Source organism: Arachis hypogaea, chromosome 18 (assembly GCF_003086295.3).
Source record: "Arachis hypogaea cultivar Tifrunner chromosome 18, arahy.Tifrunner.gnm2.J5K5, whole genome shotgun sequence".
Classification (NCBI taxonomy): Eukaryota; Viridiplantae; Streptophyta; class Magnoliopsida; order Fabales; family Fabaceae; genus Arachis; species Arachis hypogaea.
In genome coordinates this window covers 6,679,984-6,703,893 of record NC_092053.1, presented here as the reverse complement: position 1 = coordinate 6,703,893, position 23,910 = coordinate 6,679,984, and the positions used below count along the sequence as shown (strand labels likewise).

The following is a 23,910-nucleotide window of genomic DNA, read 5'->3' as shown; positions in this document are numbered from 1 at the left end:
AAGAGAGGAGATGAATCGACGAAAAGAGTTAGAGAAAAAACTCTTAAAGTTAGAATCCTCCCTCAAAGGTCAGAACTCCCATGACGATCGAGAAGAGTCGCCCCCAGGAGGGGAGGACCCTTTTAGTGAGGACATAATGAGGGCAAAAGTTCCAAGAAACTTTAAAAGTCCCGATATGGACCTCTATGACGGAACCACAGATCCGAAGCATCACTTAAGCAACTTTAAAAGTTGGATGTATCTGGCTGATGCTTCTGACGCGACGCGCTGCAAAGCTTTCCCGACTACCTTGTCAAAAGCGGCGATGAAGTGGTTCGACAGCCTCCCGCCGAGGTCAGTCACCAGCTTTGAAGACCTCTCGAGAAAATTCTTGATGAGGTTCTCCATCCAAAAGGATAAAGTAAAACATGCGCCGAGCCTCCTGGGAATAAAGCAGGAGGTCGGAGAACCTTTGCGGGACTATATGAAAATGTTCAATAAAGCATGTTTAGAGATTCAGGACCTGCCCACCGAAGCTGTCATCATGGGGTTAGTGAATAGACTTAGAGAAGGTCCCTTCTCACAGTCCATATAAAAAAGGCACCCCACCTCCCTGAGCGATGTACAGGAAAGAGCAGAAAAGTACATCAACATGGAGGAAAATACCAGACTACGAGAGCCGAGTTGGCGACCTGGGCACCTTCCCTTGATAAAAGAGAGGGAGAGGGAGCCCAAGAAGAAATAAGACCTCGGTCCCGACAGACCCAGGAAATATCACTCTTATACTCCTCTAAAGGTTTCTATAGTGGACGTATACAGAGAGATTTGCAATACTGAAAGGCTGCCACCTCCTAGGCCCATTAAAAATAAAAAAGGGGGGAGTCGCAGTGACTACTGCGAGTACCATAAAATATATGGTCACTCAACAAACGATTATTACGACCTTAAAAATGTGATAGAAAAGTTGGCCAGAGAATGCCAACTTGACAGATATCTCATAGAAAGGTCGGACAATCATGGGAAGAGAAAGCGAGATGACACAGATAGAAGAGACCTACCATCGCAGACTCCAGAGAGACATATACATATGATCTCAGGCAGATTTGCGGGAGGGGGACTTGCCAAGTCCGCTCGCAAAAGACACCTCAAGCGAGTCTACCAAGTCGGAAACGAATCATCCGACCTCCCTACCATCTCATTTATAAAGGAAGATAGGCAAGGAGTAATCCCTGGACACGACGATCCAGTGGTGATAACCATGATCCTAGCCAATTCCCATCTCCACAGAACCCTAGTAGATCAAGGAAGTTCGGCAGACATCCTTTTCAAGCCTGCGTTTGACAAACTAGGGTTGGATGAAAAGGAGTTAAGAGCCTACCCCGACACCTTGTACGGGCTAGGCGACACGCCCATAAAACCACTGGGATTTCTACCCCTCCACACTACCTTCGGAAAGGGAGAAAAATCCAAAACTCTGAGCATAGACTTTATAGTCATCGACGTAGGGTCAGCATATAATGCCCTAATCGGCAGAGCTACCCTAAATCGACTCGGAGCGGTGGTGTCTACCCTCCATCTCTGCATGAAATTTCTGACACCTGCGGGAATAGCAATGGTGCGGGGAGACCAGAAGTTGACGAGAAAATGCTACAATGAAAGCCTGAACCTGAGGGGAAAAGGCAAAGAGGTTCACGCCATAGAGCTCGTTGGTGCAAGGGCCAAAGAAGAGCTACGACCACAGCCAGGAGGAAAAACTGAAGAAATACAGGTCGGCCAAGAAGAAGGGAGGAATACCAACATAGGAGCCAACCTGGGGGAAACCCTAAAGCAAGGGTTGACTAAGCTCCTAAGAGACAATTCTGACCTCTTTGCCTGGAAAGCTTCCGACATGCCTAGGATAGACCTCGAGCTCATGTCCCACAAGCTCTCGGTATATCCGGGGTCGCGACCTGTACAACAGAGGAGGCGCAAGCTCGGCCCGGAACGAGCTCTAGCGGTAGAGGAGCAAGTACAGGCACTCCTAGAAGCCGGCTTCATCAGAGAAGTCAAATATCCAATATGGCTAGCAAATGTAGTGCTAGTCAAGAAGCAAAATGGTAAATGGAGAATGTGTGTCGACTACACTGACTTAAATAAGGCATGTCCCAAGGACCCTTATCCACTCCTAAGTATTGATACCCTAATAGACTCTAGCTCGGGATATTGGTACTGGTCATTCATGGATGCCTACTCGGGATATAACCAAATCCCGATGTATAAGCCGGACCAGGAGAAAACATCATTCATCACGCCCAGAGCCAATTTTTGCTACGTGGTCATGCCATTTGGATTAAAAAATGTAGGGGCCACATATCAAAGGCTGATGAATAAGGTGTTCGCTTCTCACTTGGGGAGCTTAATGGAAGTCTACGTCGACGACATGCTAGTAAAAACCAGGGAAGAAGTCGACCTTTTGTCAGACCTCTCGCAAGTCTTCGACACCCTAAGGTTACACGGGATGAGGCTAAATCCCGCAAAGTGTACCTTCGCGGTAGAGGCTAGAAAATTCCTAGGTTTTATGCTAACGCAGAGAGGGATTGAAGCAAATCCCGATAAGTGTAAAGCTATCCTAGAAATGAAAAGCTCGACTTGCTTGAGAGAAGTCCAACAATTAAATGGCCGACTTGTAGCCCTTTCCAGGTTCCTGGCAGGGTCAGCATTAAGGTCCCCTCCTCTGTTCTCTCTGCTGAGAAAAGGATGCCAGTTCGAGTGGACTCCAGAATGCGAAGAAGCATTCCAAGAGTTCAAAAAGTTCTTGAGCCAACCTCCAATCCTCACCCGACCTCTAGTGGGGGAAGAGCTTGTCCAATATTTGTCTATAGCCGACAAAGCTGCTGCGTCGGCCCTAATACGAGAGGATGAGGTTGGACAGCATCCAGTATATTTCACCAGCAAAGCTCTACAGGGTACCGAGCTAAGGTACCGCAAGCTAGAGAAGTTTGCATATTCCTTAGTAATAGCCTCGCGAAGGTTAAGGCCCTACTTCCAAGCCCACACAATAAGGGTCCGAACGAACCAACCCATGAAGCAAATCCTCCAAAAGGCGGATGTTGCAGGGAGAATGGCTCAGTGGGTGATAGAGCTCTCCGAGTTCGACTTAAAGTATGAAACCCGTACAGCAATCAAAGCCCAATGCCTCACCGACTTCATAGCAGAATACGCAGGATACCAAGAGAAAAAGCCAACTACATGGGAACTCTATGTAGATGGATCCTCAAACAAGGCAGGAAGCAGCGCAGGCATAATACTGGTGGATGAAAGGGGAACTCAAATAGAGGTATCCCTCAAATTTGAATTCCCAGCTTCAAATAATCAGGCAGAATATAAAGCCCTGATTGTAGGATCGAAACTGGCAGAAGAAGTCGGGGCAACGAAAGTGATGATATACAGTGACTCTCAAGTGGTGACCTCCCAGATAAATGGAGAGTATCAGGCCAAAGATCCAAACATGAAGAGATACTTGGAAAAAACTCTGGAGTACCTCGGGCACTTTGCTGAAATCGAGGTTAAGCATATAACTCGGGATCTCAATAGCAGAGCAGACGCCCTCTCCAAGTTAGCAAGTACTAAGCCAGGAGGGAATAATAGAAGCCTGATCCAAGAAACTCTCCAAGAACCCTCTGTAGAAAAAACAGAGGGCAAACAAGATGTCCTTGAGGTATCCAGACTAAACCTCGGATGGATGAATCCTTTGGTCGAATACCTAAAATTCGACATCCTCCCTAAGGAGGAAAAAGAGGCTAAGAAAGTCCGGAGGGAAGCACAATATTACACTCTGGTAAAAAATATCCTTTATAAAAGAGGAATATCAATGCCATTGTTGAAGTGCGTATTGACCTCAAAGACCACTGAAGTGCTAGAGGAGGTCCACAACGGATCTGCGGAAACCATCTCGGAGCCAGGTCGCTAGCCAGAAAAGTAATCCGAGCGGGATTCTACTGCCCGACCTTGCAGAAAGATGCCACAGAATTTGTGAAAAAATGCCAACCTTGCCAAATGCATGCAAATTTCCACGTGGCTCCCCCCGAAGAGCTCATTAGTATAACTTCTCCATGGCCCTTCGCAAAATGGGGAATGGATTTGTTAGGTCATTTTCCCCAGGCGCCAGGACAAGTCAAATACTTGATCGTGGGAATAGATTATTTCACAAAGTGGATAGAAGCAGAACCATTGGCCACCATCACAGCCCAAAGAAGTAGGAGGTTTTTCTACAAAAATATCATCACAAGGTATGGAATACCTTATTCCATTACTACAGACAACGGAACTCAGTTCACCGACTCTACCTTCAGAAGCCTAGTGGCTAGTATGAAAAGCAAACACCAGTTCACCTCGGTGGAACATCCACAAGCCAATGGACAAGCCGAGGCAGCCAACAAAGTCATACTGGCAGGGCTAAAGAAAAGATTACAAGAAGCAAAGGGAGCCTGGACAGAAGAGCTCCCACAAGTGCTATGGGCTTATCGGACGACGCCACAATCTGCCACTGGGGAAACACCCTTCCGACTTGTCTATGGCGTAGAAGCTATGATACCAGTGGAAATCAGTGAGCTAAGCCCAAGGGTGATCCTCCGTGATGAGATCGGGAACATACAGGGGGCACAAAGAGGAGCTCGAGTTACTCCCCGAAATTCGAGAACAAGCCCAGATAAGAGAAGCAGTATTGAAACAAAGGATGACTACCAGATATAACAAAAAAGTCATTCGAAGGAGTTTCACCCCAAACGACTTGATCTTGATCAGAAACGACATTGGAGTCAACAAATCGGGGGAAGGAAAGCTCGCTGCCAATTGGAAAGGACCCTACAAAGTTAGCGAAGTCTTAGGAAAATGCTATTATAAGGTGACCGACCTAAGCGGCACCGAGTTACCAAGATCGTGGCATACTTGTAATATGAAAATGTACTATAGTTAAAAGCGAACTCTACTCACTGATGTACTCTTTTCCCAACTTCACGATTTTTTTTCCCAAAAATCAAAGGGTTTTTTCTGAAGAAGGGTTTTTAATGAGGCATCATAGTAGAAGCTAAGGGGGAATAGACTATTAAAAACCCTTAGTAGCAGTAAAGTACCTTCCCAAATAAATAAAGATCTTTTACAATATCTCTTATAAATTCCTTTTCGTTTATTTTCTTTCTACGAAACGCGCCAACTTAAGCTCGACAAAGCGTGAAAATCCCATGAACCGACCTAGATGGTCGTCAAGATAAAACGACGAGGTACAAGTCGGTGTAAAGAGGTTATAAAAGTTGATGGTAAGAGACTCGGAACCATACCGACTCATAAGTCGGAGTGAAAAGCCGAGTAGAAAGGAAAACGCATCGCAAAAATAACCTAAGTCATAAAAACTCAATAAGTCACAAAGTTGAGTATAAGGAATAGTGAAAAAGAGATCGAAAAGCCTATCAAAAAGCAAAAAGAATGTCCTAAAAGCGAAAAGCTCAGGAGGGCAGACAAGCCAAAGAAAAAGGTTTTCAAAAAAGGTCGAAGAAATTCCCTAAAGTATCAAAAACAGAAAAGCATGCACACAAAAGGTGACTTAAACCCTTATCCAAAAAATGGTATTTATAAATATTTTGTTTACGGCCTCAAAAGGCCAAGAGAAATGTCAACCAAATCACCACAATAAACATAAAAGAGTTTTAAAAAGAGGGGGCCCACAGGCCGGGCCCCATATAGCCAATAAATTTTTTAGAGATTATCACCACCAGAGCCAGGAAGAGTAGTCGGATCACCACCAGAGCCAGGAAGAATAGTCGGAGCGCCATCAGTACCAGGGAGAGAAGTATCCATAGGAGACGGAGAGGAGGTTCCATGAGGCCTTGAGGAACTCGGAGCATCCTTTGAACGAGGCCTTGAGGAACTCGGAGCATCCTTTGAATGAGGAGGGGACTCGATTATCCTCTGCCCCCGAGTCTTCAGATCGGAATCAGTGACAGGCTTAGGGGAGGGAGGAGGATAAACTATGGCATCATCAATGACAATCTTGTCAGGATCCAAAGGAGTGAGATCAAGATCGGGAGCAAGGACTCCGACCTGTTCCTTAAAAATCCTCCAGGCCTCCTCGGCTCCCTCAGCAATAGAGTCCTCCAACTCGGCATAAGCAGTCCGAGAATTCAACAAGTCCTTCCTCACCGCCACAAGGTCCTCGAACAAACTCGAATAACTCTCCTGGGCCTTCTTCCTCAAGCCCTCCTCCATATTGCATTGGACTTGTAACTTGCTCTCCTTCTCCCGAAGGACATCCCTCTCCTCCTTCAACTCAGCGACCTCCTTCTTTAACTCCTTCTCATGTTTCTGATATATGAGAAGCCTTTCCTCCAATTCTTCAACCCTTGAAGTTGAACCCAGAGAGCTAAGAGGAGTCTTCTCAAAAATATCAAGAAACTTGGTGCACACCGCCGCCGCCCTAACATTCTCCTGAGCCAGAATAGTGAAGTGGTTCCGGATAGAAACATCATCCATACCTATACGAGTATGGGGATATATGTATTTCCGGATAAATGCAGGAGCATCCACCTTAGCCTCACCTTCAAAAGAAGAGCTAGACTCTAAAGTCTTGCGCTTCTTCTTCTCTGGCTCAGGAGAAGATCGGGGAGGAGGGGGCGGCTGAGAAGAAGCTGAGGAGGAAATAACGATGGGTTGAGAATGAGTCCCCAAACTTCGGGAAGAAGGGGGAAGAGGAGGAGGAAGAGGAGGACCAACTACCCTGGCGCCGCCGGTCCTGGCACGGGACCTCGCCTTGGCCTCCTGGACTTTCTGGTAAGACTCACTAGAGTTCTTCTTCGCCATCTCTGTAACAAACAATTAGTAGCCAAAAAGTCAGACAAGTTGGTAAAAACATATCGCAAGTCAGAAACAAAGTAGAAAAACAAAAGCTACCTAGTTGTGCCTGGACAAAGGTCGGCGACCCCTGAAAAAATTTTTTGGTATCCAGATATGGGGCACTCCCCCACACTTCTCGGAGGAACCCCACAATGGCTGCCTCCACTTCATCCAGATCATCCAAACTATATTTCTCGCAGGGGGAGGCCTCCAACCAGTATAGAGGAAAGCGAGGAGAAGAATTCTCATCCAGGAAAAAGGGGTGGTGACCCTCTACACCTTGAACTTTGAAAAAATAATTTTTGAAGTCATGGAAGGATTCATCAAAAAAGGTGAAAACTCTCCGACCTTGTATAGCTCGGAAAGACACCCATTGTTGCTTGTTATTTTGCCCACTGAAGGGCTTGGTCATGTGGAAAAGATAAAAGAAAATCCGTAAGGAAGTCGGAAAGTCTAAAGCATGGCTGATAAACTGGTAGATTTTCAGAAAGCCCCAAGAGTTGGGGTGAAGCTGGGTAGGAGCAACTCGGCAGTGACGTAAGATAGCAACCTCAAAGTTAGAAAAAGAGAGAAAAACGCCTAGACGGGTGATCATACTCTCATACATGTAAAAGAAATGAGGGGCTACTTCAGAAGCCCTCCCGAAACAAACCCGGTCTTCCGGACCTGGGACCACCAATTCATACTTCGGCTCATCCTCCTCAGAAGTACAAATTCGGTGATGAGTGCGAAGGTTGGTGATAAATTCGGTATCGGCCAAAGGTTCCTCTCCTAAGACCGTGACATCGACCCATCGAGCAAGAACTTCTACAGAAGACATTCTTTTCTAAGGTATGATGAAAACATACAAAGAAAAAAGGGAAAGAATCAAAAACGAGAGTTCCTAAGGGGGCATGAAATCAAACAGAAACCTACGACGTCACCTTCCCTCCCTCTAAATAATAAAAAGCATGCAAACAGAAGCACTTAGTAAAAGAGAAGGGGAGAAAGAACCAACCTTTGCCTGGAAAAAGGTAGAGGAAAATGAAAGCCTTCAAGCAAAAATGTTTCACGAACGGATGAGAAGAAAATTTGGAAAGTCGCAGAAACGAAACAACGAAAGAGAGGGAAAGTATTTATAGATACATTAGGGGCATAATGGTAAAAACGGAAAGCGGTCATTAATGGGTGGACCGTTACCAAGGTAATTAATACCTACGCAAACCTCTAACGGACGCGACGTTTGATTAGACGTAACTGTGAAAACCAAAAAGTCACGAAAGTCACGTCGGTTCCGAACAATCACGTCGGTTCCCTCACAAGTCGGCTACGTCCCCGAGTAGAATACTCGAACCCAAGTCTTAAAAGAAATTGGGCTCGAGTAGGGGCACTGTTCATACCCTGGCCCAATGATAAGACCCAGGTCCAGATGAAAGGCCCAATCCGAAGGATTGAGCCTCGCGCTACACCGACCTTCTCTCTATGAAGTCGGTTCTTACCACGACTTGCCCTAAAGAAGTCGGGAACAAGGATTAGCTGGCAGATAAGCACTCATTCAAATGAGTAACTGCCCCTAAAATCTCTCTACCCACTTCCAGGAGCCATATCTCAACTTCCGTAAGATAAAGGGATGGTTATCCACCTTAAATGGCGGAACTACTCCAACGGTGGTTATGGGTTCACCACTATAAATACACGGACACTTCTCAGGTATCACTCAGACCCAATATTCTCTAGACCTGTTTTGCTCCCTTTGCTGACTTTGGCATCGGAATGTCTTTACAGGTACCACCCCCCATTTTCTCATACCGAAGTCGGACGGGGGCCTTGGATCATCAATCCGCTTGGATACTTCCTCATTCAGACGATTGGGCCAGCCAAACTAATCCAACCCAATAATCTCCGGTTACCCATCGTAACACCAACTATTTTAAAGAATTAACATAATTCAACTAATATTATAGTTAATAACTAATATAAGAAAAAAAATAAAAAATTTTAAAATAAAAATATTCAAAATTCAATTAAAAAAAATATTTAAAACTTCATAAACTCAACAAAAATATATTTTAGTAGATTTTATATTAAAATTTATTAATAATATGTTATACTTCTATTATTTACTAAGATTCTGCACAAATTAAAATACTTCATCTATTTACATTGTTACTTTCACACTTTATTAGACTCACATGTATTTAATTCAATAATTAATAATTAAATTAACATAAATATTTCATAATAAAAAAGAACTAGTCAAAAATTCAAAAATAATTTAATCTTTTTTATTTAATATTCATTAATTATTACAATAATTAATGAATATTAAATAAAAAAATTATGTATTTTTTGTCTTAACATTAAATTAGTTAGTATTATAATTAGTTAATTACCGTCACAATGAGTAGTTCTTAGAATTAGTTATAACTATTTTCTTATGTATAAGTATGCACTCTTTTGTACTCTTAATATTTATTCTCAATTAATTTTTTTTTATTACTAAAATTTCTATAGTATCAGATAAAATTTTCTAAACGAATACACTTCAAACATAGTATGTTGTTGTTTAATAAAAAAGGTTATTTTTAAGAAAAATATTATTTAAATTAAACTAGATCAACTTATCACTTTTTCATATTGTTTATACACAAAATATTAGTTAGTAAAACAAGAATGATTACTGATATTTTATAAAAAGATAATAATTAAAATTTATTATATAATTTAATATATTTTATTAAATTATTTTATATAATATGTTTACTTATCATTATCACCAAGATGATAATTTTATTCTATCTCTTATCATATTTTTTTATATAATTTTTTATTATATATTTATATAAATTTATAAAAAAATATTATTAAAATAAAAATAATATTATTATTTTTATATGATGACGTTTTTGGTGAATGGACAAGATAGAAATATAGAACTAAACGAAGACATCAAAAGAAGAAGTTGAGTACGAAGCGACATGTGTAGTTGATGCCAAATCTAAATAGAAGCGCAGCGGTTAGAGAAACAGTTTTTATTTATATTTAATTATTTATCAAATTTCAATGTCAGAAATATGTGACTGACGCCAAATTCAAACTGTGGCAGTTAGGGGAACAATTTCCATTTATATTTATTAATTTTTATGAAAGTTTATTTATTATTTTTGTACGAAATTATTAGTTAATAATTTAATAAATTTAATTAAATTATTATTTAATAACTATTTATTATTAATTTTATATAAAAATAAATATATATAATTTTTTAAAAATGAGAGTCATGAATTTTTTATTTGTTTATTATTAAAATTTTGATATTAAATTTATAGTAATATTTTTAATAACGTGTAAAATATAGTGTGTTTTTATATGAAAATCAGAAATATGATTCTTCGATTTGTGAAGTTTAACATTTTTTAAAATTTTTAAAACATAATCGACCTTTTGATTTGTGAACTTACATAAATTTAACCATTCAATTTGTGAATTTTAATTTTTTAAAATTTTTAAAATAGAAAATTAACTCTCCTATTTAGTAGATTTACATAAAATTGACTCCTTCTGATTAGTGACCTTACACAAATTTAACCCAATGATTTGTGAATTTTAATTTTTTAAAATTTTTAAAACATAAAATTGGCCCTTTAATTTATGATTATTTCCGTACTAAATTAAAACACATAACTTCTTTATAATAAAAAATAATACAACAATAATTTTTATATAAAAAAAATCAGCCGACTATTATAACATTTTCTTTTTATTTTGTTTTTGGAGGGTTTTGTTATTATGTATTCCCTCGACATCTAAACCGAACCAAATTCCCTCCTTCACTTCGTTTATATTTTTTTCTCCTTTTTTATTTTTTTATTTTATCTTTCCCTCGTTTTCTCTCTCCCGCTTTTTTTTTTCTTCCATTTTCTGAGTTGCCAAACACCGTTCTTAAAACCCTTGTCTCTCTCTGATCCGCGGATCAAGCACGCTCCATGAAGCGCCAGGTGCCCCTCCCTTCCACCAAACCGCCTTTTGCTCCGCCCGCAGACTACCATCGCTTCGCCACCGACCACCGCACAACTTCTCAGAACGACGCCGACGCCATTGCCGTTAAAACTCCTGTTGGTCTTCACTTATTTCGTTTTCTCTCTTGTTTTGCGCGCTACAATATTATTATTGTTTTCTCAATTTTTGGTGGTTGGTGATTTTTCTAGAATTATTTATAATTGTGAATTGGTTTTCAGCTTAGTAATTAGTCGAAAGATTCTGTAGGGATCTGCTCGATTGAGGCTTTAATTAGTTGCATAGTCGTTAATTTGTTGGAATTAGACTGTGGATTAACTCTGAAGGAAACATTGGAGCTGAATTATGACTTATGAGTTGGTTAGTTTCACTGGTCAGTAGCCAGTTATGTGTGATTTTGTGGTCATAGGTTAAGTTTACGTGAATTAAGAAAAAACTTTCAACCTGGAAATATGACTACGTTTTCATTGGTGAATTCCATGAGATCTGATATCAAGAAGGTGGAAGATTTTTGACTTCATATAAGGCAATGGGCACTTATACATGCAATGGAGCACTGCCTTTTTTTCATTCAATTATTTCTATTGACATCTTTCCAATATTTTGATCTGTAATATTAAGGATATTATAAGTAGATGTCTTTACAATCCTTTGTGGTAATTAAGTACATATTGATTGTCCATATTGGAGATGATTATGGTACATGAATCACTTAGGACAATGCACTTATTTACACTCTTAACTTATCTGTTATATCCCCTTTTGTATTTATTTCAAGATTGCAACTAAATGGATTTTGTTCCTCAAATTCAGCAATTAAAGCGGAAGAGTGTTACAACTGATCTTGAAGGTGATTCTGGTAATGTGACTCCAGCATCCACTGAAGCAGTTAATAGTCCTTTCCGGACACCTATCTCGAGGAAGACGGGAAAGGCAAGCAAATCCTCTCGACTTACAAAATGCAACAGATCAGGATCTCAAATCCCTGGATCAAATATCAGTGAGTGTTAACTCTCAGACTTTGTATAGCAGGTTTCCATATTTATGGTTTGATAAATGATGAAATCGAATCTATGTATAGCAATATTTCAGTTACCAAGTTAGAACATATTTAATAATTTTCTATCATCCTGGCAGGTTCACCATCAGCAAATAATCTCGCACCTTCTGGTCCATGTCGTTATGACAGCTCTTTAGGTAGCATAATATTGCCATGTCTTTGCTATTTAAATGACAACCATTGGAGTTTCTGTAAATATTTCTTTTATATGCCTTGCTTGAAAAATTGAAAATAGTACTTTATATTATCCTTTATAACTATTGTTTCTTTTGTTTAAATCAGGTCTGTTGACAAAGAAGTTCATCAATTTGATCAAACAAGCAGAGGATGGTATTCTTGATTTGAATAAAGCTGCTGAGACATTAGAGGTTGAATATTTTTTCTGTCACGTCTAAAGATTCGTGGCATAAAGGTTGATTACTTGAAGGTGCTTTTTCTATTGGCAGGTACAAAAGAGGAGGATATATGATATAACGAATGTTCTTGAAGGGATTGGCCTTATAGAAAAGAAACTAAAGAACAGAATTCAATGGAAGTATGAGTGCTTTTTATACCACTGTTTTTCTTGTCATATATTGTTATCCTAAGTGTTGGAATTTTTTTACCAACTCTTTTGATATTGGTCAGGGGACTGGATGTTTCAAGACCAGGGCAGGCTGTTGATAGTTTTGCTAGTTTACAGGTAAGGAATTAGTCAAGTTTTCTGCTCAAATGCTCACACAAATTATTGCCTTCGAAAGTCAAGGACTTTACAGACTTTTCCTTTTACTCTGCATTATTGTCTTATGGTTATATGGCATCTTGGCAGTAATTCTCCTTGATTCATATCATGTATAATATGGCCTTGAATCACTTTTATAGTGTTTTGAGTTTATATCATAAATGTAAGGCAGGCAGGCAAACAAAACTGATGTTTTCATTATATTTTGTTTAGTTTTGTTTTCAAATAGCCAACATATCTTCTGAATTAAATTTCAATAGTAATGTAATTTGGTTTGCCATGGTTGTCTGGAAATGCATGCAGGATTATGTATTGCATGGCATATGGAATACTTTGAAATAACTCCTTTTTTATTTGTTATTTTTTCCCTTTTAAATCTGTAGGCTGAAGTAGAAAATCTTACAAATGAGGAGCACCGGTTAGACGAGCAAATAAGGTTTCAGTGTCCTCTGCTGATTCTACTAAACCCTAAACAGTTGTTATACTTGTCTGCTATCTTTTTAACTAATCCTTAATCTTCTAACTATTGCAGAGAGATGCAAGAAAGATTAAGAGGTGTTAGTGAAGATGAAAACACTCAAAGGTAGTATCTATTTTTCAGATTTAACCACAATTTTTATGTGATTCTTTGTAACCTATTTCCTTCGTCATAGGTATCTTTTTGTCACCGAGGAAGATATAAAGAGTTTGCCCTCATCTCAGGTTGATTTTCTTTATCCTGTGAACAAAAGTTTATATGGTGATTCTAAATTTTCCCTTGCATCTCACAATATAATTTTTTTTTGTATGAATACCTTGTCTTTTGTCAGAATGAAACCTTGATAGCAATTAAAGCTCCATATTGCACCACTTTGGAGGTCCCTGATCCTGATGAGGTAATTTTAGGGGCTATGAAGACTAGCATAAAAGCTATTTTCCCGGCATCTTTCCGTAGCCAAATTTTCTATGTTCTATCAGGTTGTTGATTATCCTCAGAGGAAATACAGGATTGTCCTGAGAAGCACAACGGGCCCAATAGACGTTTATCTTCTTAGGTATGCTTCTTTTTTTTTTTGTATATGCCAAGTCATTCTGTTGGGGTAATGGCAATTGCAAAATGCAATACGATGACATTCCTGATCTGTTCTCTTCTCACTGCCATGCTAGTCAATTTGAAGAGAAATTTGAGATTAATGGTGTTAATGTGGGCCCAAATATTCCATCAAGACCAGATTTCAATAAGCACCAATCAACAGTGGTCTCAAATGATAGAGGCAAGGACCTTGAAATGGGGATACAAGATGTATATAGGCCTTCAGATTTATCTAATTCACATGATTTTGCGGGTGGGATCACGAAGATTGTTCCTTCAGATTTTGAGGTATGTATGGCAAGAGTTTGAGATACTTGTATCATGGATTTGCATTTTACAAATAGCAATCCTAGGAGTAAAGAATGCACGATTGCAAATCATGAGGAATAGGGTATCTTACGGCAAAGAAATTTCCAGCAGTTGGCCTCAACTTTAGATATTTTACAAACTCAATTTATGCATGTGATGCATGAAGTTTTTGGCATTGTCTCTACGGAAGAAAACAAAATAAATCTCTTGTAGCTCAATAATAAAAGGATTTTGCTTTCCCTTTATGCAGAGTGACGCTGATTACTGGCTTTTATCGGATGCCGATGTTAGCATAACAGACATGTGGAGGACAGAACGTATCCTCTTGTTGGGTATCTTTGCATCCATTATATTCTATATACGAGTAATGGTTTCTTTGACATGAATGAGTGAAGTTCTTGCCCATAAAATAAACCATCAAATAGAGAAAACAAAACATAAGTCGTACTTACCACTACTAAATGCATTGGCTTTCTCTTTCTATTTTTAGTGGACAAATAAACTTACTCATCAATAATGCACACAACCCATGGGATAGGAGGGTCCTAGGAGTTTTCTTTTCTTTAATAAAATTCTGTGTTTTGCGTAATCCTTGATAGATTTACAGCCGGCGAAGTTGAATGGCATAATCTGGAAACTCCAAAAGAAGATTATTGTATGACTCATGTGAGCCCACCACCTCCCCAAACCCCTCCCTCAAACATAAGTGAAGCACCTTCGGCATCTAACCCTCCTGTAGCTTGAAGATGTAAAGGGTATGTTATGAATCAATAAATGGTGTTCATTCCTATTGAGAACCCTATGATATCCACATAGACCTCATGTTGGATTGAAGGTTCCACGAAGATGCGTTCTCAAAGAAGTTTGTCTTGCAGACGCTATCAACTGCTTCATTGTAACTATCAGTATTAATAACCTCCGTAATCTTGTAGTTCCATAAAATGAAAAAATAATGGCAGCTTTGCTTAAGCCATACTTGTATGATACTGTAATTGTTGTCTCTAGAATACTTAACTCCTTGTATATGCTCTCGCTATGCTGTTATTATCTGTACATTTCCACAGGTTGCAATGCACCAAATAAAGCACCTTCTTGATGAAATGGTAAGTTCCGTCTACGATTCTATTTCATTCCTTTTGACCTAGTAAACAGTAATAATTAGTGAGCTATTATCCTTCTAGTGGAGGTCTGAGAATGAACGATGAAAGGGTTTCACCAATATTTTACATGCTTATTGTACTTAGGAACAAGAGTAAGACATAATAACAGTTACAGTTCCGAACTTCAAAACGTTGAAGTTAAATGTCATTTTCATTGTCGTAAACTGAAGGAAAGCGATGGAAGATATAAAAAGAGAAAACACAATTGAGGGAAAGAGAAACTTAACTGGCTACGACTAAAGTTCAAAGTTCAAACTATATATTTTGATAAGAGCAATGCTAGGGGGACAGCAACTTTTGTGATTAGTAGTCATCAAATAGCCATCAATGATGATTTAATGGTGTGAGATTTCATTCAATGGCTCACTTTTCTCTGTCGGTTACATATTGGCCAAAATTCAATAAAATTGCTTTGATAATGTGAAGGCGCATCTTTTGTAATATATACTTAGCTATTTCTTATGTCAGTCAGTCAGTGTATACATTCTCAAGGATTTTGTTTCCTTCATTAAATTTCTTCACTAGCCAAACCATATATTATTGTAGAGTAATAATATATCGCCAAATATATCCTCCTTAAGTCCTATTTTGACTTACAAGATATTAAATTGGACGTTTCTAGCAGTGCAGAAATTTAGACACAGCTAGTGAAGCCGAATAGGTGAGACAAGAAGCAGACAATTAACGGGGACCCCCCCAGGCCCAACGCACGGTCCATGCACTGGTGTCGGGAAAATTTATCATCTCTGATTCATCAATGCCCCAATCTGCATGTTATGGAGTTATTGAATATGTCATAATATCAATATATAACTGGCAAATGATGCTAGTACAAAGGAATACGATAGATTCGATACAACAGCAATAAATGTAAGGCTTTATATGCAGAGAATGTCGGTGGCCTAATTTGGCATTGAGACTTTCACTCCTTTAAAGTTCATTCACGTACCATAAAGTTACTAGAATAGTGTAGTTATTTCTGGATCTCGTGGAGGATTTTTATAACCGGTGGGAAATCAATACAAATATGGAGCTACAAATATGTGTGTAGCCCCCGAACATGTATAGCTTTTAGAGTTCTCAGCATTGTATCATAGAATTTGACATCTACCCAAAAAGAGAAAAAGAATCCATTTTTCATGATCCTGAGCATGGTTGTTTGCTGATAATTTTTTTTATATTAAACCATGTGGGTTAAGCGATAATCAAACTTCAGTTTCGGAAATCAGTTGGGATGTGATTCCTTGATTTTGAATTAGCTGGCTCACTTTTAATGAAACGGCACATATTTAAGTAGTTTATTCATCGAAATATCTTTGTTATGCACGCTAAATAGTAAATAGTAAATACAATTCAAAGATGAATCCTACTAGCCGACTGTGAACAATAGTTATAAAATTGAATATATGGATGAAGTATATGTATGACCGTAAATACAACTTAAAATTCAAAGAAGTGATATATATTTTGTTTTGCCAATTGGAAGCCAATTATATATACGAGCTAATAAATTGAACGGAATATCTAGTTGAAATTAAAAAATTCTTTTGGGTCCTGGTCATAAAGACGGTGCTAATTAACTAGCTAGGGAAGAACTTAATAAATCAAACACACGAAAGGTTTTAAATTTTAAACAATAAAAAAATAATGAGAACATTGATAGTAAACGGAAGGAAAATAAAAACAGGCAAGCACAAACCCAATTAGACCCTCTAAGTCAAACACATTGCAATGCAACCTTTTGATATAAATTAGAGAAAGATTCCCAAAAGAAACTCCTCATAAACACTCACACTCTTGAGCTCATCACAAATTCAATTTGAAAAAGACTCCTAACAACAATACCCACCTTCTATACCTTCCTTACACACATATATATCTTCACATACATACCCTCTTCTCTATCATAATCTTCTCATTCCTCTCTCTCACACACACAATGTCTTCCAACAAGAAAGGAATCATGAGAACGATACTACTCTCATCAAATGGTGGTTGCGGCTGCGGTAAACAGAAACCCTCTGAGGTTCACCAACCCGCCCCAAAACCTAAGATCTCCGTGTATCAAACCACAAACCCTAGCACTTCCTCCACCACTTCCGGCGACCCCGCTGACGACGAGGACTTCACCTCCACCACCATCTCCGACACCGACACTCATCATCAAGACTACAGCAATAATAACAAGGGCATTATTGCGAAGAATAATAATGTAAGTAGTTCATTCACGAAACCTAACCCTAAAATCGTTGATAGCATAGCGGTTGAGAAGGAATCCACCGATCCTTATAGGGATTTCAGGTATTCAATGCTTCAAATGATCCTTCAAAAAGAGATCTTCTCCGAATCGGGTCTTCAAGAGCTTCTACAATGCTTTCTGGAGCTGAATTCGCCATGTCAGCACCAAATCATTGTTCAAGCATTCATGGAGATCTGTGAAGAGACCTTCCCTAAGAAGTTCTGTGATGGTGAACCCTCTTCCAGAAAGTAGTTAGCTAGCTTCATTATTGGGTGAATGACGATGATTGATAGGTCAGCCATGGCCATGTGACTGCATTGAATTGCAGCACGTGGGAAGATGCTCTGTTTGTGTTGTGCATGGAAAAGTCATCGTCACAACTTGCAATGCAAATCATTCGTTTTCAATTAATTCCCCATTCATTGATCTTTCTATTATGTACCTTTTGGGGTTGAAATTTAATTTATTCACATTATTTTCGGGATATAGCCTTTCAATTTGGCTGTAAATTTTGACTAAGAGAACTAGACCTTTCTTAATTGTTGCTAACTTTATTATTATATTAATACAGCTAGTAAATTAGTCATTCGTATAGAATATATACTATGCATCCATAATGAATTAAATAAATATATAGTAACTAATTTGTTTATTTGTTGGTGTATCATGTGTCCTAGTTGTAGCTTAGCTTGCATGGAGTTAAATAATAACCAAATATATCTTGATTGTTTCTATCTATTTAATTTAAGTTTGGAAATATGCAAATTCAAGTATCTTTATATGAATATAATTGAATGAAATGAAATTTTATTGAGTATGAATCTCTCTTTAATTATTCATTAAAAGGGTTATGAATCAATAGATTTTGTCACTTATTTATTGAGCAATCATGTATGTTAGTTTGAAGGAGGTTAGTTAAGATAAATAATATCATCAGCTAGATTTCCTTTTCCCATTGTATGGCGAAATTTCTATATATTTGTAGAGAGATGAGTTTTTTTTTTTTTAGTCTTTTACATAACACACACATACACACTCACACAACCATTATTACTATGGTATCTATAACTTCCTAAGCCTATTATCAAGATTCGAATTCTTGTGCAGCTTCTTGTGAGACAACAGATTCTGTCCTTGATTCCAAGCCTCAACTTCGAGATTAGTTTAATTATGTTGTAAACTATTAAGGAAATTTGGGATTGTGGAGCCTAGATAGTAGATATGTATTGACTCTTGGGCTTTTGGTTTTTTCTTTTTTGTGTTTTTACCTGGTCTTTTGAGTTTGACTTGCAGCTACAATTTATTTATTTATTTTTAGTATGCTCAGAGAAGCAAATAAATAATATATTTCACCCTTTCGAATGTATGAATAAGGGGGCAGGCGGGCAGCATTTATTTTATTGTTATTTTTTCCTAGATATTATTTTTGGTATCTGTGGAATAAATCAGAGTAGTATTTCTTTCTTTTAATTTTCGCTATGTGGGCCTAATATGGCTTATACAAGGAATGCTCATATTTTCGTACCCATAAAAATTCGCTATAAAAAAAAACAATGCTAAAGGCTGAGTAGTAAATAAACTTATGAAAGTACATACCATCTCATTCTCATACATATGTTGTTTCGGAAGACAAGAATATCTGGAATTGGGTACTTTGGATTGCTTATAGAAGTAGAAAAGGCTAAAGAAAGTTCCAAGAAGCTAAGGTGCATGCATGTGTTGGTCCCCCCAAATATATATATATCCATGTTGGTGTAAGTATGTAACATTCCTGACTCAAGAGGCTGTTAACATGTGCAAATCAATGCAAAAAGCGGTCGTGTGATAATAACATTCAATTTGGCTTTGTGACTTTGTCCTTTTCGAGTTTTTGGAACTGACCTTTTTAATAAGCATCTGCTAATCATTCGTAATTTTGGACTTCTACTTTCAATCTCGGGTGAAATTTAATTAGGTGTAATCAATAAAGCTATCAAAAGTTAAATAAATAAATCAATAGAAGACTATCCCGATAATTTCACAAAAACGCACGGGCCGAACGGGGCTTGGTTTATAAATAGGACCTAATATTTCTATTTGAGCTGAATAATTCTCAATAGATCCAACCCACTCTTTTGGGTCTTCAAAATGCGAGCCCAATATAGACATACGCCTATTTCGAAGGACTCAATCCCCTGTCCAAAACAAAAAAGAATTGAGTCATGCTCTCCCTATTGAATTTGGGATAACAAATGAGAACTTTTCATGAAAAAAAAAAAGTTGAGAACTTTTCAATCGGACCAGAACCAATCATAGTTTAACCTTGCTTTCGTACCTGTTCAGAGAGGATACCTGAAATCTAGATAGTATGGGCTTAAAGGTGAGATTCAAACTCCTTTTATGAGTGAAGGCTCTAACTTGTTCACTAGAGGGGTGAAGCTATTTGAGATCCTCAAGTGGATGATAGTGGGATACTTGAAGGAATTTTAATACTTAAATTAGCAAGAATTTTAAATAAATTTAAGTGAATCAAACTTAAGAAATATTTAAATTTAGTGGAGTATTTACCGAAAGAAGTGATGACTTAGTTATCAGTTATCACTCCTAAATTTTTTCACTAGCAATAGTCGGTCATTTTTTCTTTAATATTAAAAAAATTATCCCACGGTAAGATAGTGGTTGAGTTGTTTGATGGTATCTAAAATAGTGGATGGTAAGATCTTTCTTGCCATGCAAGTCGGGTCAGGTGCAGGGTCCTGGCACCCTTGCCCCAAGTAAGTCGGATATCTTAAACCATACAGTTTTTGGACTAGATTTCTTTGAATCTGGACAACTTTAAAGCCCACTAAGGATGGACCAACCCTTTTGGACTATGATCTGGTTACTGGATCATCATACAAACAATACTTTTTTTTTCTTCTAATTTTTTTAAAAAAGCATTCTCCTTGGTATCACAGCTTCCAATTCAGCTATGCTTTGGTACTTATTGATACCAACTGATTGATGAGGAAGCAGGTACAGTGACCATGGAGGTTTGGTGAAGAAGTAATTGAAGAAGTAGCTAGAAGCCTAGAACACTTATTGAGGAGTTTATTGCGAGGCTAGGTTATTTCTTGTAGTGATCTGTTCTCTAGATTGGGTTGTAGTCCAGCCCAAAACTGTGACAAAAAAAAAATGGCATTCTCAACTGGAACTATTGAACTAAGTCTTTCAACAGAAAATTTGTTCATAGACAAGGCTTGAATTAAACACTTTATTTAATGAAAATTAATTACGTTTCATTTGAGCTAATCATGTTGGTGCTTCAGTATTTTATATTTTTTACTTGGAACAGATTAAAATAAATAAAAATCCCCTTGTTATTTAATTAGGAGTATATTTCCAGTTCTCTTATTGTAATTTTTTTTTCTTCTTGAAAATTTGAATGGTGAACCAAGCAACCAGGCCAGACTGCATTCTCTACCTCGTTATCAGTAAGTGGTTAGAAGAGTTTGATTAAACTGTCCAAAAAAAAAAAAAATCCGAAGGGAAGAGAAGAGTTTTAAGTCATGGTAGACTACTTTATGATTATTTCAGATCCTGTATGCAAAAGGGTTTGATGGCGGCTGATTATTCAAGCTCTTTGTTGGTCATACTTTGACAAAACAATACTGTTGCTACTAATTATATAATCCCAAGTCAAAGTGATAACATACATGATACATTGAATATTGAGACCTTCGAATTAATCCACGTGAAACTTTCGCATAAAGAATCTTCTTGCACATTATGATTGCTTAATAATACGCGTGGCTGTGGATATATATGCCAAGCTGCCCCCACCATTCTACTTTCTCCTCGTTAGAGTAACACAATTGCGTTATGAAAATTAGTTTTAGATATATTATAAATTTATAATGCTAATTTCATTTTTAACAAAGTTAATATGTTGATAGGCACGAACAAGTTAATGCTCGACCAAATAATACTTGTTTCTAAACCAACAGAATTTGATATATAATTTTGTAAGGGAAAAAATGGAAAAATAAATGAAGGAATCTCGATTGGAAAACAGTGAAGAAACCTTTATATGCAAGCCCACAGTTTTCAGGTCGCAACTAGTTTTATAGGGGTGGTATGGACTGTATCCACTGCACACTACACACTCGGATTTTAAGTGCTAAAAGACAATCTTGCATGTCACATCATCTTCCACACACACTCCTATTCCCTTAGCTTTATCTATTATATGCTGTTTATAGCATTATTTTGCGTATATAATCAACTTTATCCCTAAATTGTCAATTAGTGCTTCTTTGATTGTCTAAATTCGCCGCATCTCTAGTCTCCTAATCCTTTGATATCTCTTCGTCACGAAGAAAACAATTGAATAATAGTAATCATGAACGCCTTTCAGATTCCAGTTAATTTGTCAATATAATAATTTACAGGGAGACATCATTTTACGAAACAAATAAAACAATCAATGGAATATATTTTTTATTTATATATAAATAAATAAATAACAATGTTCATTTTGTTTGAATTATGAACAAGGCATTTCCAAGCCGAACAAGACGCCGGCGTGCTTCTGGGGCCCATCATTGACGAAATAAATATCACGCATCCTCTGAAACGCGTGCCACGTCAGCAAGCTATCAGAGCCGGCCTGGTGGCACTTACCGACGGCCCGATCCACATTCAAGGTTCGGGCGACCCGATCCAAACCGCCATAGAGGGCCTTACAGTACCTCATCATGTGTTTCACATCGTAAACGTTATCACCGAAGAAAACCCTCAGAACCCGCAAGAACTCTTCCAACCCGTTTGGTAACGCCCTTCGGGTCAAGATCTTAACCAAGTACCCGAAATCGTAAGCGCTGTGGAACGTTACCCAGCTCACGGCGTCGTTGCACACCATCCCCGACGACATCATCAGCTCCGCGAACCGCCTTGACTCCACACCGTCTTCGGCGTTGCGCCGGAAATCGATGCCCTGGCAGCGGAGCAGCTCGATCGAGTCAGGGGCGTGTGCGTCACGCGCCAGATCAAAGTCGCTGAAGTTGAACTCCCAGATATAGCGGTTACCGGTGCCGAGATCCGGTAGGTTGCCGTTCTCGTCGGATAGAGTGAGTCCAACTTGGATGAGGTTGAGTGCGTCGACGTTGGACTTGAGGAGGAGGTAGTGATCGGAGGGGCTGAGGCGTCGCCCGAGGTAAGGGTTGGACGGATCTGTAGGCTGCGGACGGAAGATTACTCCGGGGAACTCCGTGTCCATGGAAATGAAGGGGTAGTTATCGATGACTTCTCTGATGAGTTCAAATTCGGATTCCAAATTGGAGGCCCACACCTCACGGATGACGATGGGCTTGGGTTTCGTTTCATCTTCAATGGCCACACCCATGCTTTCTAATCAGAAGGTTGCGTTTTCCTTTTTTTCTTTATCTTTATTTTTGGTTGGGGCTGAAAAATTGGAAGTTGTCAATGTGTTATGGTTGTGGTTTAGGGTGAGGGGGTGAGAGGTGTGGTTTTATATGAGAAAAGTGGGATAGAGGAGCGAGGATGTTGCTTGGAAAGTGAGGAAACGTCAAACACTCAAACGTGATGCGTGAGAGTGGTGATGTGAGAGAGAGAGTGGTTATTGGTTAGTGTCATGTGAGTGTGTGTGGGTGTGTATTTGTGCGTGAATCGGTGCGTGGAGTGGGGTTGTTTCTTTCTTCTTTTTAGTGGTGGGTGTTAATGTTTTATACAAAACAAAAGCAAGTGTATTATTATCCTAATTTTTATTTTTATGTAACTTAAGTATGAGGAGTGTCAAGTTGTCTACGTTCAACGCGTCCAGAAGAAGGAGAAGGAGAAAGAGAATTAGAGAAACTTTGACCGCCAAGGGTGTAAACTAATCTAATACGGATGCTGAGTCAGTCAATGAATTGTTGCTCAGACTTGGTCTATATTTGGGTCCTCATCTTCCTTTTATAACAAAAAAGAAAAAAGAAACATATTGTGCTACTGTTGTTGTGTTTTCATTATTTTGGTCAACACTTACGCATTCAGTGTAAGTTGACCAGAAACTTTAATGACTTGCGCCTTCCTTCTATTTATTTTCCAACAAATTAAGCAATTTTGTTATTTGTTACTAATATTCATTATTCAACATGTACCTACTGCCTATCAATATCATATCAGTTTCGCTGTTGTCTATTCTAACATGTAATTAGGAATATATATGGTTTAGTTAATTCAAAAATTTAATTTATTTTTTGGTTAATTAAAAATTTAATTTTAATTAATTAATTAAATTAATTTTATATGATAAAATTACTTATTAATTGGTTATAAAATTTAAAAATTAACTTTTAACTAGTTATAAAAATAAAAACCAATTTTAAAAAATAACTGATTTTTGAATAGAAAAATTAGTTTTTGGAAAAACAAAATCAGTTTTTGGACAAAAAATCAATTTTTGGACTAAAAAATTGGTTTTCTAAAAAAAACCATTTTTTAAAAATTGAATTTTTAATCTTAAAATTGAAATTAAAATCTTTTAAAATT

At 38.1% G+C, this 23,910-nt stretch overlaps 3 protein-coding genes across 4 annotated transcripts; 2 read left to right on the top strand and 1 right to left on the bottom strand.

The window, feature by feature from the left end:
• Window positions 1-10,611: 10,611 nt before the first annotated feature.
• Window positions 10,612-15,102, top strand: LOC112772308 (transcription factor E2FB). 2 transcript variants are annotated; one of them, XM_025817219.3, is made up of 14 exons: window positions 10,612-10,937; window positions 11,653-11,839; window positions 11,977-12,036; window positions 12,182-12,267; window positions 12,346-12,434; window positions 12,527-12,581; window positions 13,004-13,056; window positions 13,153-13,203; window positions 13,274-13,322; window positions 13,430-13,495; window positions 13,578-13,654; window positions 13,767-13,980; window positions 14,252-14,318; window positions 14,609-15,102. In XM_025817219.3, exons 1-14 carry the CDS (start codon window positions 10,809-10,811, stop codon window positions 14,743-14,745), a joined length of 1,320 nt encoding a protein of 439 aa, XP_025673004.1. In that variant the 5' UTR covers window positions 10,612-10,808; the 3' UTR covers window positions 14,746-15,102. The 2 variants fall into 2 exon arrangements, with proteins under 2 accessions (XP_025673004.1, XP_025673005.1); XM_025817220.3 differs by having other exon boundaries at window positions 10,636-10,937; window positions 14,252-14,333; window positions 14,601-15,102.
• Window positions 15,103-17,100: 1,998 nt separating this feature from the next.
• LOC112771583 (uncharacterized) lies at window positions 17,101-17,652 on the top strand. The gene has a single exon (XM_025816368.2). It carries the CDS (start codon window positions 17,101-17,103, stop codon window positions 17,650-17,652), a length of 552 nt encoding a protein of 183 aa, XP_025672153.1.
• A 4,167-nt stretch (window positions 17,653-21,819) lies between these two features.
• LOC112770676 (probable CCR4-associated factor 1 homolog 9) lies at window positions 21,820-23,521 on the bottom strand. The gene has a single exon (XM_025815017.3). The coding sequence runs from the start codon at window positions 22,760-22,762 to the stop codon at window positions 21,905-21,907; it is 858 nt and encodes a 285-aa protein (XP_025670802.1). The 5' UTR covers window positions 22,763-23,521; the 3' UTR covers window positions 21,820-21,904.
• Between the last annotated feature and the right edge of the window lie 389 nt (window positions 23,522-23,910).

Coding starts and splice junctions, on each gene's coding strand:
- LOC112771583 (XM_025816368.2), top strand. CDS start 17,101: ATGTCTTCCAACAAGAAAGGAATCATGAGAACGATACTACTCTCATCA.
- LOC112772308 (XM_025817219.3), top strand. CDS start 10,809: ATGAAGCGCCAGGTGCCCCTCCCTTCCACCAAACCGCCTTTTGCTCCG. Junction 11,840..11,976: donor AATCCCTGGATCAAATATCA/GTGAGTGTTAAC, acceptor TCATCCTGGCAG/GTTCACCATCAGCAAATAAT. Junction 14,319..14,608: donor AGACATGTGGAGGACAGAAC/GTATCCTCTTGT, acceptor ATAGATTTACAG/CCGGCGAAGTTGAATGGCAT.
- LOC112770676 (XM_025815017.3), bottom strand. CDS start 22,762: ATGGGTGTGGCCATTGAAGATGAAACGAAACCCAAGCCCATCGTCATC.